Source organism: Sinocyclocheilus rhinocerous, unplaced genomic scaffold (genome assembly GCF_001515625.1).
Source record: "Sinocyclocheilus rhinocerous isolate Xijiao unplaced genomic scaffold, SAMN03320098_v1.1 scaffold1484, whole genome shotgun sequence".
Lineage (NCBI taxonomy): Eukaryota > Metazoa > Chordata > Actinopteri > Cypriniformes > Cyprinidae > Sinocyclocheilus > Sinocyclocheilus rhinocerous.
Window position 1 is genome coordinate 91,265 of NW_015627249.1, and position 15,706 is coordinate 106,970.

At 41.2% G+C, this 15,706-nt stretch overlaps 1 protein-coding gene across 1 annotated transcript in view; it reads right to left on the reverse strand.

Annotated features, from left to right (window-relative positions):
- The window catches only part of LOC107726034 (receptor-type tyrosine-protein phosphatase mu-like), a 95,012-nt gene that overhangs the window by 71,984 nt on the left and 7,322 nt on the right, over positions 1-15,706 (reverse strand). Inside the window, exons 4-5 of the mRNA XM_016535507.1 lie at positions 14,675-14,810; positions 44-195 (exon numbers count right to left, since the gene is read on the reverse strand). Of these exons, the coding sequence (XP_016390993.1) occupies positions 44-195; positions 14,675-14,810 (288 nt within the window). The remainder of the gene's footprint in view (positions 1-43; positions 196-14,674; positions 14,811-15,706) is intronic.

Here is a 15,706-nt window from a genome sequence, read left to right on the forward strand (position 1 = left end):
TAGTGTGTGTGTGTGTGTGTGTGTGTGTTTGTGTTTCACTCACAGCGTCCGTTGAGGTTGTGTGTGTCCATGAATGAAAGCGCTTCATCACAGTTGGTTCCCTGCTCCGTGTAGCTCTTGTCCATTGAGTTCACCATCACCGTCATCTCCTGTCTCGTGCTGTTCAGCGTCTCCTTGCGCTTCTTCGCCAGCTTTCTGCAAATCACAAAATCAAAGATAAAAGTAACAGCATTAGTGATGTGATACACAAAACGTAACACACGACCTGTATGCAGTATGAACACTATGTGGGAATTTAGGACACTGGTTCCCACAATGCAATGTATTTTTTTCATTTAGTTTTATTTTAAAGTTTTAGTAATTTTCTTGTGTTTTTGGCATTTTTATTAGCTTTTTTTAATGTCTATTTTATGCATTTTTATTTCAGTTTTAGTTATTTTAGTATCACTGAGATTTTATTTATCTTGTGAATTAGTTTTTATTTTTATATTTTCCATTTTCATTTTAATATTTCAGTCAAAGTTTTAGTAATTTTGTTGTGTGATTTTGTCATTTTTATGCTTTTTTTATTTTATTTCATTTCTTGTTTATTTTAGTACATCAAGTTAAACTAACTGAAAATGAGATGTTGCATTGGGAACTACCTGAAATAATGGCTTTTTTTGTATTTTATTTTATTTCAGTAAATGTTCATTTTAAGTAACAAATGTATTTTAATATATCAAAATAAATGATCATATTTTTAGTTTTAGTTTCAGTTTCAGTTAAATATAATAACCCTGTTTAGTACCAAATGAATGAGAAATGTTGCTTTGGCAACAAGCTTAAGTAAAATATATTTTTATATTTTGCATTTTATTAAATTTTTTTCAGTTAACATTTATTTTAAGTAACTTTTTTTAACGTTTTAATTTTAGTTAACTATAATAACTCTGGTTTGGCTCCATAATATTTGACACTGAATTAAAATGAATAATTTCTAGATGTAACTCACTGAATTAAAGTGGCTATTATATAACAATGTACAGTTTGAAAAGTTTATAGTTTCATCCTGCATTCATGTATTTAAAACTGTGCAAGTATTTCGTTCTGAACACAGAATGCCTTTAACGCTGTAAATGAGGAACAGGGCGAGAGGTTAGTTCAACAAATGTATTTTAGTGAGCAAAGAGCAGTCCTGAAGAAAAACTCAAGGTGGCCAGCCATTAAACTAATCAAAAGAGGCTCATTTTAATGAGCAGGGCCTGATTAAGATGCCGGAGTCACCCACCTAATTAAACCGTGATATAATTCTAATCAATGCCCCACCAAGAGCCTCGAGGAGCGCCGGCTCTCCGTGATTACAGCCGCACACGCGTGTTCTCCAACACGCATCTCAACACCAGAGCAGATGTTAGAGAATAATGGAGTTCTGCTTTAATTCAGTTAACCTGCCTTCATCTGCTAACGATCCACAAATGCAAATGAGACCAAAGTACTCAGCCAATCCGTGGGAGGGAAATTAGCGTGTGGTTCCTCGCCTGAGGCTCGACTTCCCAAAGCGGATCCGCAGGTAATTTCCAATGAGATCTTGGAAACGGAGCCAAACCACAAAGTAAGCAGATGCACCAAGTTTCTACAAACTACAAACTCCATTAAAGCTTGAACATCAGCAGAAGTCATGAGTGATGAGCAGAGCGAACGGGTTACACCGCCATGAGATTAGCCTCGCTAAACAACACGCCATATTCCAACAGGACAAAGTTCAGCTCCTTCGCAGGAACATCTGAGGGAAAACTCAATCTCCACTCAGCAGACAGATTTAGATTCCACTCCCACACTAAACAGTTTACACTCAGAAATCACTGGTAAATTTCACAAATCGTTACAAAGAATCGATGTTAGAAGTGATGTAGAAAGACAGAAACAGCACAGTCTAAAGAATGCTGGGTTGAGCCTGTTGGGTCATTATGTTGGGCAGTTTTTTTCCAGGGTTACAGAGAAGAGTTGAATTAAAATGTTTCTCCTAAATGTTACGCTTTTTATTTCTAAAACGCTTGTTAAATGAGTTTAAATGTAAGCTGGGGTTTGCGGGGCCCAAGTGCAGGTTGTACCTGAGGGCCTTGTTTGAAATCGTGCAAATTGCACAAATGAATAAACAGAACAAAAATACAAATTAAACAACGATTTGATTTTTTTAGGTTTGTAGGTGCAATGTAGGTTCAGGTACAATAATCAAATGTAAAATAGCATGGCATAGTCTTCACTGTATGAATTAAATATAGATTAATTCTGAAGTAATTCAGTCAAGAGCAGTGAGTGATTTTCTCTCTTCTATTTTCTCTTGGATTATCATTAAGGACAGAGACAGCAGCTGGTAAATTAGGCGCTGTCACTTTAAGACACAATGCATGGATCCCATATAATGACACACATCTGATGTTCACGTAAGACGTAACCGACAGTTCCCCTTCAGGAACTCGAGCTGCGTCGAACGCTTTGGGAACGCCTTCAGCGAGACTATGCTCTGAATCGTGTGTGTAATCAGAACAATGGATGGGCGCGACGTCACGGACGGGGTGACGTGTGACCAGGAAGCTATAAAAGCACGTGAGGTGGAGACAGCGGCAGCTTCTGTCATTCAGCGAAGCACTCTGTGTGTGTATGTCCTATTTACCGTTGTCTGTCACTTTTGCAAACGATAAAGCAATGCCAAAGTCTAAGCACAAGACAAATAAAGGGGATGATAAAGGCAAACAGCAGTTTAGGTTGTGTGTTCCTCCCTGCCCTCGCTACATCACGGGCGGGGATACACACAGCCTTTGTGTTGTTTGTCGGGGAGCGAAGCACGCCGAGTCAACTCTCGAGGGAGCTGACTGCCCGCATTGTGAGCGCCTCTCCATGCGGACGCTTCGCTCCCGGAGGGCTCTCTTTGAGGAGGGAGCCCTCGCCAGCGCTCCCCGCAGCTCTGGTCCCACGTCTGCCGAGGCAGCGCGGCGATTGCGGTCGTGGGGTTCGCAGCTGGATCTGGTGGAGGGAATGGAGACGGGCGAGTCCTTTTCTTCTCCCTCTGCCACCGGATTCAGCGCCACCTCGCAGGGTTCGGAAGCACGCTCCGACGGAGCGGTTTCTTCCCCCATGGGAGAAGGCTCGGTGCTCAGACTGTCGTCCTCCTCCGAGGGCGATGGCGAGGGCGCCGCAGTACCCCCTCAGTCTGCACAGTATGAGGAGCTCGTGGAGGTGATAACTCGCGCCGCGGCCAAATTAAATATCGAATGGTCCGCCGAGAAGCAGGCAAACTCCGTTAAAAGCAAATTAGATGAACGTTTTTTACAGTCTAAACCGCTCCCTCCACGCCGGGGCTTGCCGTTTTTTCCCAATCTCCACACTGAGGTGTCGAGATCGTGGTGGAAACCATACTCGGCCCGCCTCTTTAGTCCGTCTCTGGTTGATTATTCTAACGTCACAGGATTAAATGAGTGCGGTTATAGGGTGATGCCCCGGATTGAACGGACGCTCGCGAGCTATCTGTCTCCCGGTGTGGCGTCGTCCCTTAAAGCCCCGGCACTGCCCACCAAGCCGCTTCGTACCACTTCAGCGCTGGTGGGCAAAGGATACACGGAAGCAGGTCAGGCTGGTGCATGCCTTCACACGATGGCTGTTCTTCAGGCGTACCAAGCAGACCTGCTTAAAGAGTTAGATCTGTTTTTTAGATTTGTCTCTCCACGCCACGAAAGAGACCGCCAAAGCTATCGGGCGGTCGATGGCAGCCTTGGTGGCCGCAGAGAGGCATTTGTGGTTGACCCTGTCCGACATCGAAGAGAAGGACAGGGTCTTCCTGCTTAACGCCCCGCTTGCGCCTTCTGGCCTGTTCAGCGACGCCGTCAATTCCGACGTCGACAGGTTTCAGGAGGCTCAGCGGCGGCGTTTCAGCGGTTCCTCCATCGCCGCTCTCTAGCTCAGCCGTGTGCTCGCTCCTCACACAGAGAGGCGCAGAAAGTGAGTGTCGCGACTCACACGCCCCCACGCGAATGGGGATCGCGAAGGGAGCTACGCTCACGGTCGAAGGCTTCGAAGCCGAAGGCCGATCTGAGGACCGTCCTTCTGGCTAAGAAGTCTTCGACAAAGAAGCCCTGATGTTTGTGTCCCAGGGCTTCTTTCAGGACTGTAGAAAGAGGTTACAGAATTCAGTTTGGTTCTCCTCTGCCTCGTTTCAACGGGATCGTTTCCACGGTGGTGGGTCCCGAGCAGGCTCCGGTGTTAGAACAAGAAGTAAATACTCTGCTGAGGAAGGAGGCCATCGAGGTGGTCCCTCCTCTCGAAAGAGAATCCGGGTTCTACAGCCGGTACTTCATTGTACCGAAGAAGGATGGGGGGTTGCGTCCGATTTTAGATCTGCGTCAGTTGAATCACTCAGTCATGCGACTAAAGTTCAAGATGCTCACTATCAAACAGGACGTGTCTCAGATCAGGTCCGAGGACTGGTTTGTAACGATAGATCTAAAAGATGCATATTTCCATGTCTCCATCCTTCCTCAACACAGGAAGTTCCTGAGGTTTGCTTTCGAGGGCGAAGCTTACCAATATCGGGTTCTTCTGTTCGGCCTTGCACTCTCACCCTGCACATTCACGAAGTGTGTGGATGCTGCTCTGGCTCCACTGCGACTCCAAGGCATCTGCATACTAAATTATATCAACGATTGGTTGATTCTGGCTCAATCAGAGCAGACGGTGGTTCGACATCGAGATGTCGTTCTCGCCCATATGAAAGAGTTGGGGTTAAGACTAAACGCAAAGAAAAGTGTGCTTTCTCCATTACAGAGGACCACTTATCTAGGCGTGGTGTGGGATTCGACCACGATGCAGCTTTTTGGCCTGTTGTACATGAGACCCCTACAGTGGTGGCTCAAGACCAAGGGGTTTTCCCCGAGGGGAAATCCGCTTCGCATGATCAAGGTCACGCGGCGATGCTTTCGTGCCTTAGACATGTGGAAGAAACCTTCGTTCTTGTCACAGGGCCCGGTGCTGGGAGTTCCTTGTCGTCGCGTAAAGTTAACGACAGATGCGTCCCTCACCAGTTGGGGTGCGGTCATGAGTGGCCACCCTGCCCGCGGTCTGTGGAGCGGTCGCCATCTCACTTGGCACATCAACTGCCTGGAGCACTGACACTAACATGTGTTGGTGCGCACCGACAACACATCGGTGGTCTCTTATATAAACCACCAGGGAGGTCTGCGTTAGCGCCCCTTGAACAAGCTGGTGCACCAGATCCTTGTGTAGGCCCAAGGGAAGCTCCTTTCTCTAAGAGCCGTTTACATCCCTGGGCATCTCAATATGGGAGCAGACGTCCTGTCGAGGCAGGGGCCGAGGCCCGGGGAATGGATGCTTCACCCCGAGGTGGTGAAGCAGATATGGAGAGTTTTTGGCCAGGCTCAGGTGGACCTCTTTGCGACTCAGGAGACATCGCAATGTCCCCTCTGGTTCTCTCTGACTCATCCAGCTCCAATGGGGCTGGATGCCATGGTACAGACTTGGCCGAGGCTTTGTCTGTACGCTTTTCCCCCGATCGTTCTGCTCCCGGGAGTTCTGGAGAGAGTGCGCCGGGACGGGGTCCGTCTGCTACTAGTAGCCCCGTTCTGGCCGGGTCGAGTATGGTTCTCGGACCTGATTTCTCTCCTCGACGGCACTCCATGGGATGCCCTGAAGTGGAAACTCTTCACTTCCTGGTGTGGAGATCGCCAGCAGCCAGCTTGACCCAGTTAACTACCCGGTCGGTTCAGTGCTGGAGTCCTTGCAGTCTCGATTCTCCGCAGGGTTGACCCACTCCACCCTGAAGGTGTACGTGGTGGCCATAGCTGCTTGCCACGCCCCTCTCGGTGGTCAGTCTGTGGGAAGACACACCATGGTTACACATTTCCTCCGCAGTGTGCTGAGATGAGGCCCCCAGTACGCTCTCGTGTCTCCCCGTGGGACCTGGCTGTGGTCCTGGAGGCTCTCTGTAAACCTCCTTTTGAACCTTTAGAGGAGGTTTCGGATCGAGTTCTGACACTAAAGACTGTCTTCCTATTAGCCATCTCATCGCTGAAGAGAGTCGGAGATTTGGAGGCCCTGTCAGTGACCCCCTCCTTCCTAGACGTTGCGCCCGGCTTGGCCAAAGCTTTTCTGTACCCCAGGCCGGGGTATGTCCCTAAAGTGCCCTCCTCAGTACCACGGCCTGTCATACTTCAGGCTTTCTGTCCTCCCCCCTTTAGGGAGCCTGACCAGCAGAAGCTAAATTGCATGTGTCCACACATATGTCTACAGAGTTGCCATGTGGAGGAAGTCTGACCAATTATTTGTTTGTTATGGTCCTTCCAAGAGGGGTCTGCCTGCCACTAAGCAGACCCTCAGTAGGTGGATTGTTGATGCCATTACTATTTCATATGAGTCCTCTGGCCTTCCCTCACCCTTAGGGGTCAAGGCTCACTCCACCCGAAATGTGGCGGCCTCTAAGGCCTTCCTGTCGGGTGTGGCTATGCAGGATATATGTAACGCTGCGGGCTGGTCCACGCCGCTCACATTCAACAGGTTCTACAACCTCGACATTCGTACCGCTCCTGGTTCCTCCGTCCACTTGCCGTAGTTGTGCTGTAGTCATACACACTACGCATGGACTTGAAAGTCTGGCGGTGTGGGCATCTCGTTCTCAAAGCGCTCGACACAGCTCGAGTTCCTGAAGGGGAACATCTCAAGGCTACGTATGTAACCCTAGTTACAGGGAAGTCGTGGCCTAATGGTTAGAGAGTCGGACTCGTAACCCAAAGGTTGCGGGTTCGAGTCTCGTACCGGCAGGGATTGTAGGTGGGGGGAGTGAATGTGCAGCGCTCTCTCCCACCTTCAATACCACGACTGAGGTGCCCTTGAGCAAGGCACCGAACCCCCAACTGCTCACCGGGTGCCGCAGCATAAATGGCTGCCCACTGCTCCGGGTGTGTGTTCATGGTGTGTGTGTGTTCACTGCTGTGTGTGTGCACTTTGGATGGGATAAATGCAGAGCGCTAATTCCGAGTATGGGTCACCATACTAGGCCACATGTCACGTCACTTTTTAGTTCCCCGAGGGAACGAGATGCTGCGTCTCCTGCAATACTTCTGGCACCCCTGGGAGCGCTTCCCTCATTCTCCAGAAGCTGCCGCTGTCTCCACCTCACGTGCTTTTATAGCTTCCTGGTCACACGTCACCCCGTCCGTGACATCGCGCCCATCCATTGGTCTGATTACACACACGATTCAGAGCATAGTCTCGCTGAAGGCGTTCCCAAAGCGTTCGACGCAGGAACTAGGGTTACATACGTAACCTTGAGACGTTTTCTGAGGATACTCGCCAAGACGGCTATTCCAACATAATTTCGTATGCATTTGTCCATTCAAGTGCAAGAAGACGCGAAACTCAATTCAGTGTTAACGGGCTGTGAAACGCGCACAGAATGCTGAATTCGTCTCTTTTGAGACGAATTCTGTGTGTTTTTCTGCTTGCATTTTTAAATTGGCGAGGTGTATTTGCTTGTTCAAGCACATGAAGATGTGAAAGAGAGCTAAAGTCGGTGTTTGTCTGAGACTACAGTCAGTTCAGTTATTTCATGTCTTCTTGTGCTTGAATGCTTTAAAATCTCTTGAATGTTTAAATTGGCAAAAACACATGCAAACAATAAGCTTTCGTGACGACGCACTTCTGTCCTTCATGCTGGCCTCGGGCAGTCGGATGAAATCGCCTCTAAAATCATCACCACCTTTCTCCCCACTGGTCCTGGTGTGTAATATTGTAAACTGTATTCATCCAAATAAATTCAATTTGTCTTATATTTTTGTCCATGGGTGTTCTTGCTTATTAATAAACGTTCACCTTTTGATTATTACTGTAATTCTGTGAGTGATTTCTAATTTCCAACCCATTTTAAGTCAGCAATACAGTCACCTTTAAACAATAGTTGAGTAAAATAAAACAACCCAGCATGTTGGGTGAAACGTTTAATGCCACCAACTGGGTCAAAATAACCCAGCATGTGTATATTTAACCAGCGCTGGGTTGTCAAATAACCCAAAAATGATTTTTTTTAACCCAGCATAATTTTTTACAGTGTATATGAACTTCAGCTTTATATTTTAAGGTCTTACAAGTGTAAAGTTAAATTATTTTTCTATTTCAAACACACACAAACAAACACACACACATCACTGTGTGTGCACATGTGTGTGTTTGTGTGTCTTAATTGACTGCGTCCAGCAGAGGAAAGATCCTTCAAAGTGTGACGCACACCGCAGATGAAACTGTACGGCATGCTGGGAATTGTGTTCTCACACACGAGCGCGGCTGTTGTAGGCGTTTAACACGAGCGTCCCGCAACACACGCGTCTTCATTAGAGCCGCTCGGATACGGGGAACAGTGGGGAATTGTGGGATGCGTGCTGCGCCGCTGGTCTGGGATCAGTACATGAGCGAGAGCCAGCAGAGACTAAAGACACACAACACGACACTAAACTATAATTAAACCAGAGACAATATAGAATCAGAACACACCAAATAATCACACACTTTAATACAGCAATTCCACAAAGATTAAGACTAGACTAGAGATTTAAAGGAGTTTAACCTCAGCATGAATCTATTAACTCATAACCGTTAGAATTAACTAACAGCTGTTCATATTAACATTAACTAATAATCCATGTGACCCTAACAGAACTAAAACATAAAACCACAGAAAAAAAAACCTCACTTAAAATAAGCATGAACTGAAATCAAATAAATGAAACTATTTTAAGTTTTTTTTTTTTTAACATTTTTATTTATTACACATTTTATTTATTATTATTTTTATTTTATGTATTATTTTATTTTAGCCTGTTGCTAAGGAAACACTTTAGTTAATGCACATTTTAATGTACTAAAATAACAAAAACTGAAACTAAAACAATAATAATAAAAATAACTATATAGACATTTAAAAAACAAACAAATCAAATAAAAAACACAACAAAATTACTAAAACGAATTAAAATTAAAATTAAATGAAAGTATAAAAATAAAAACTAATTCAAATATTTCGCATGTTTTAATAATTGATAGTTAATGAAAAGCTAATAATTAATAAAATCATTAAAATTTAAAATTAAAATACAAAATTAAAAAATTTAATTATTAAAATAATATAATAAATAACCGATACTTGACAATACTTGATTTGTTTATCTGCATGCCATGTGACCATTAACTGACATCAGAGAACCATGAACATGTGAATTTGTTGACAAATTATTGAAATTAAAATGTATTTAAGCTTAAAAAAAATTCCTGACTGAATCAGCTCAGTTCTTGAAAGAATCATTTAGAGTGATTCAGAGTGAATCATGAATCAGATGAGCTCTCTCTCTCTCTCTCTCTCGCTCTCTCTCTCTCTCTCTCTCTATTATATAAACGATTATATAATACATAAACAAAACAAGAAAAGATCTATTAGAAGATCTAATAAAGATCTATATACTTAAAATAATTAAGTAAATAAATACATGTGTACTTTTTTTTTCTTTCCACAAACAAAAAAACCCCCAAGAAAAATATTAAAGACATTGTTTAAAATAAAAAAAATAAAAAAATTGCACAACAGTACAGTACATGTAAGAAATGCTCTAGCTTCAGTTTTGTCCACTGGCTGACAGTCTTAGTTTGTGACAGGCTGATACATATCTTGCTGCTGTGGGGATCTAATTGTATTTTTGATCATGTAGAAGACTCTCGGTGCCTTTGCTTTCAGTTCATTTATTTATTGTTCGTCATTTATCTATGGCGCCAGCCTCAGCACCGCATGCAGAGCGCCGTCGTCCGAAGATGGCCCTCGAGCTGAATTCGCCGCCTTTGTGAGGTCTGCTATAGAATTTGTGTTAACATTTTTAATAAAAAGTTTTTGGATAAAATAATTGATACTCCTTGGCGTGAGATGCTTAATTTAAATGAGTATGAGAACACACAATTAATCAAATTTGAAATAAAATTTAAATGAAAATATATTACAAAAATATTTAATAAATAAAATAAAATAGGAATAGATTAAATAAAAACCTTTAAAAAATGATAATGTCCTGGCAGTAACTCAAATAAAGTTGAAGTTGAAGTACTAAAATTACTAAAACTAAAACTGAAATAAAAAATAAATTCAAGATAAAAAAAAAAACTAATAAAAATGAATGAAATGAAAATGGAAACTCGAGGTTACAATCAATCTCACAAATGAGCTAAAACTATTTCTTTCCCGTAGCGCGGGAAACACTGTAAGAGTATTTTCAATTGGTTCCAGTACTTTTCTAATAAATGCATCTGGTCTGAACAAAACCCAATTGTTGATTCCCACTCATATAAATAATCAAACAGCTCAGCATGACAAACAAACAAACAAACAAACAAACAAAAACCAGCACAGATCAAGCATCCAGGAAAACATCAGGATATGAGGCTGATGGACTTCATTCGACTTCATGCAGCGAGCACCAGCCATGCAGGAAAACTTGAGTGTGATGACTGCGATTAATAATGATGATGATGATTTATGAGATGAAGGGTAATTCCAGGTGTTTAAGGAAAAGCGTGCTTCCCTTCCCTGAGCTGGGCAACAGAAAGACAAGGAGAAGTTTCCTTGGGAAAGTACAAAATCACATGGACTGTAAATGAATCCTCAGTAATCAAACCAAGGCTCTGATTGGAGGAGCTACAGCATTCACAGACAAGCATTGGACAGCAGATGATGGAGAATCACATCAAAACTTCAAGACGGCGTTAGCAATATCCAGCTCATGATCATAACAATTACAGATAACACTTTCTGATTGAAATGCACAGCCGAATGTTAACTCTCGTGCCCTCGAGGCGCCGGAGCCAATCGTAACCGGCGCGTCATGCAGGTCGAGCATAGCATGGCACTAACAGTGTACAAAGGTGTTTTACTCACAGGTAGTAAGTGTAGGACTGATAGGTTCTCCTGCCCAGTGAGGTGGTGGAGGGGTTTAAGCAGTGGAGGGGGATGAAGATGGAAGGAAAGAAAAAGTAAAAAATATTAATGTTCCGAAACGATAGAAAATGAACAGAAGCAGACATGGTGGCATTCGTGAGAGAGAGAGAGAGAAAGAGAGATGCACGGCGGTCACTGTGCAAACGCTGACCACATGACCAACCAGAGGGTCACATGACTTATATACATTCATATATGTGTTTGTGTTCGTCTGGGTGAATTAACAACTACTGCTCACAAGTCTGGAATCAGTTTAAGGTTTCTGAAAGAGTGTCAAGGCTGCGTTTATTTGATCAAAAATGCAGTAAAAATTGTGAATCATTATTAGAATCTAAAAAAGCTGTTTCTATGTGAATCTCTGTTAAACTGTAATTTATTTCTGTGATGCGCAGCTGTATTTTCAGCATCATTACTGCAGTCTTCAGTGTCACATGATCTTCAGAAATCATTCTAATATGCTGATTTGCTGCTCAAGAAACATTTCTGATTATTATCAATGTACTTTGGACTGGTAGTGTATAACACAGCTGTATCTGCTCTGCATTAATAAGTCTTTATGAGGACGATGTCGTGTGTGAAAGGTCAGTCAGAGCACAGATACATCACTGTACATTAGCAATAAAACCAACATTAATTCCCCTTCCTCAATGCATCTCCTCATTGTTCAGGATGTAATTAGAGGACTATAAAAACATTTGCGCTCTAAATGACCAGATGCAGCGTCCAGAGCGTGCTCTCGGCCTTAAATGAGGAATTAGCATGTTCTCCTCACATTCTAATCTAATTCAGCAAATTAAACCAAATAGATGCGAGAGATTCAATCGCGCTCGTTCATCTGATTAAAGCATATTGAACGGGATTCAATTAAAATGTCTGTGGAGTGATCAGCGCTCATCTCTCCGTGAGGGAAATCTGGTGAATCCGGTGTTTGGGATTATTGGACACGCGTGTGTGAAATAAAGCCGTCTCTTCATGCAAACGACTCTAGAGCAGCGCTTCTCAACCTCTTTCACTCCTTAAAAAATACAAATAAACCCCAAAATGATGTTAGAATGTTTTAATAGCATTTCAATGTATATTATGTTAATATAACTGCATTTAAATAATGCAAAGTTTTCCCCAGGGTTGAGAACCACTGCTTTATTCACATTCATACACACAGAAACCGTGCAAACGACCACATATCAGATGCTCCACAACAACATCACGAGTATTTCTATCATTTGTGCCAGTAGGAATTACACATTTCCAAATATTCCTTGCAAATATTGCATCTTTTAGTTTGGAACTAAAAGTAAAACTTTAAAAATAAATTTCGTTATTTAAAAATAGGGCTGCAACTAATAATCATTTTGATAATTGATTAATCTGTCAATTATATCTTTGATTAATCGGACACAAATCCAAATATTATTAACTATTAAAATGTAATAATTTTAATAAAAACTATTAATTTTACTCCAATATTAAAAATGTTGTCTCTGTTTTTCTTCACAGCACACAGAAGTGATTAATTGATAATCAAATTTGTTGTAGATTATTTTTTATTATCAATTATAACCGATTTTATTGATTAATTGTTGCAGCCCTAATTTAAAATTAACATTAACTGAAATAAAATAAAAAAAACTTAAACTTATTTTATTTCAGCTAGTTTCCAAGGCAACTGTTCTAATTGTAATTAGTTTAACTTGATGTACTAAAATAACTAAAACTAAAACTTAAATAAAAATTAACAAAAACTGTATGGACTATTTTTAAAAAACGCCAAAACAATTGCTACAATTTTAACAAAAAAATAAAATTATTTCAAAATTAATTCAAAATATTAATAAAACCTATCATACTATCTGAATTATATTAAAATAACACTCCGTAGATTCAGGTGTAACTTAAAGAACAAGTACCAAAATTAAAAGATTTGTAAAGTCAATGTTTCTCAAAAAAATTAAAACATTGGTTGTTGTCAAATCAAAATTGTGAACGTTTATAGGGATTTTAGTGTTAAATATTTTGTATTTATGTATTGATTTTTTTTTAAAATCTGCCCTGGGATTACAGATCAAAATTAGTCACCCCGACACATTTTATATTGATTTCATATATTACTAATGTGTATTTTCCCTGATTAAATAAATAAATGGAAATAGAATTACAAGAAAGCAGCAATAATAAACCTGCAATTATAGCTGAGTTGATGACAACAGACAAAACTGTGTGCGCTCACATTCACCACAGATGTTTAGATAGACGTGTGTGAGTTGCACTGTCTATAAACTGTATATAGTTCAAATTCATGACTGTAAATGACTATTATATTTACTGTAGTGGCTCTAAAGCTTTCTGGATTGGGCTGTTTTATATTCAGCAGGGCAGAAGGCTAATCTGGAGCAAGTGTGCGAGCTGGATATTTGCCGAAACTGACTCCGGATGACCCTTGATCTGCGGGCAGCTAATGTAAACTAGGCTCCAGCTAACGACGCACTTTCATCAGTCACACAATCACAGATCTACTGAGATTCCCTCGTCTTTTTGAGATGCAGGGTCATCGGGAGAACGGCTCTTTATCAGGCTATTATACAGCATTTTAACCAGGCTTATCAACATAATTAGATTAATAATTCAGTGTTGCATAGACAATGCGGATGAAAGGTCAGACGGAAATCGGAAGGAACATCTATTATTAATATCTGCGGTTAAACTCCAGACAAAAACACAAAGTCCTGATCTGACTGCGGATGAGACAAAAGTTTGGACACATCTGCTCATTTCTAATTAATATTAATGTCCAGGTTAGAATAATAGTCACAGCACACTGAAATAGCAGAGTTTCTTCCTGTTGGATTTCTAGGGAATTCATGCATTGAAAACACAAAATTTGAATTAGTTTTGGATAAAAGCATCAGCATCAGTATGAACGGAATCTAACACTAATGTATATGCAGATCAAAACATATGAAACTACATATGAAACACTGCATTCCAAAAATGAATGGCATAATTCATTATTAATTATTTGCATCAATTTGATTTTATTTAAAAATCATATTTTTTAAAATGCATTTATTTATGCATAAATCTTTTCATTGTGAAAACAATATTTATTCATTTTTAAAAAAAAGTAAAAACATGGTTTTTGCATGGAAATTGTTCAAATATGACTAGCTGTGGAACAAGCAATATTGAATCGGTTCAAATGTATGAGATTGAATGATATCATCAATTATTTTATGTTAAATATATAAACCTAGTTATTGTGTATTTAAAACACATTCAGATTATTAGCATTATTACAGAAACTTGCCCTCTTTCAATAATGTATGACTGACAAATATCAACAAGCATCAGATTAAGTTTATAAATAAAAGTGTTTGTTAAAACTGTGTAATCTGAATGAATAGAAAATTTAAATGCAGTTCAAAACTTAAATTTAGGCCTAAATACCGTATGTTTTGAGTATAATTTCACACATTTAAGCAGAGGTCTTTAGATGAAAAGTTCTTAACATAAACTGAGTCACATGTGTCCAAACTTTGGTTAGCGGCGGTGCTTTCCGATGTGTGTTGTCATCCTTAAATGTGGTAAAAATGGTGTAACCGATCATCTTCACTGTGTGTGTGTGTGTGTGTATGTGTGTGTGTGTGTTGAGGTTCTTACCGTTTCTTCATGAGCAGCACCACGCCGAGGAAGATGATGACGAAGAGCAGTATTCCTGCGATGACGCCGGCGATCTTCACCGTGTGGTCGGTCTGTTTCTCCGGCTCCACCGCGTTGGGTTTGTGTGTCGCCGCGCCTGAGATCAACCAAAGGTCATACAGAAGATGGTTTGAGGCAAGACACTACACTTCATGCACTGCTCAATTCAGAGATTTTGATCTATTTCACTTCATAACATGTCTTCATGCAGACGAGTTTGAAAGAGAACAATGAAAATACACATCAAGTGTTTATTCTATTGCACTTTATCTATTTGCGGTTGTAGATTTCAGTTACAATATATATCTTTAAAAAACATTTCTCCACTTTAGTAACACTTACACCAAAACTTAGAGTTTTATTCCTCTCTATATTCTGAAGGTTTTTACTGAGGGGTTTGTTCATATCTCATTCACAATGATTTATACAACATTTTACTCCTAAAAACATGGTGAAAATGTATTTGTTTTCTGTCTGTTGGCAGTATTTTCTGATTTATGGAGTGATAAAAAGATACTACCACAACCAAATTAACAATTATTCTGACTCTCGCACATTTTTCAAAACCTTCTCTTCTCTTCTCTGTCCTCCCCCCTCCTCCTCCTTCATCAACTCTTACAGCTGACGACTTTGCAGTATTCTTCATAAATAAAACAAGAACAATCAGCGGCCAATTCTCCACACCACGAACTGACAAACACATCATAACAACAAATACACACTCTCTCTTCTCCTCCTCTCCACTCTCGGAGGCAGACGTTTCCAAACTTATCCTTTACAATCATCCTACTACCTGTCCGCTTGATCCTATCCCCACTCACCTCCTTCAGGCCATTTCTGCTTCAGTTATACCTGCGCTCACTCACATTATCAACACCTCTCTTCACTCTGGTACATTTCCCACAGCATTTAATCAGGCTCGATAACCCCACCGCTTAAGAAACCCTCCCTAAATCCAGCACTTTTAGAAAACTACAGACCGGTATCCCTTCT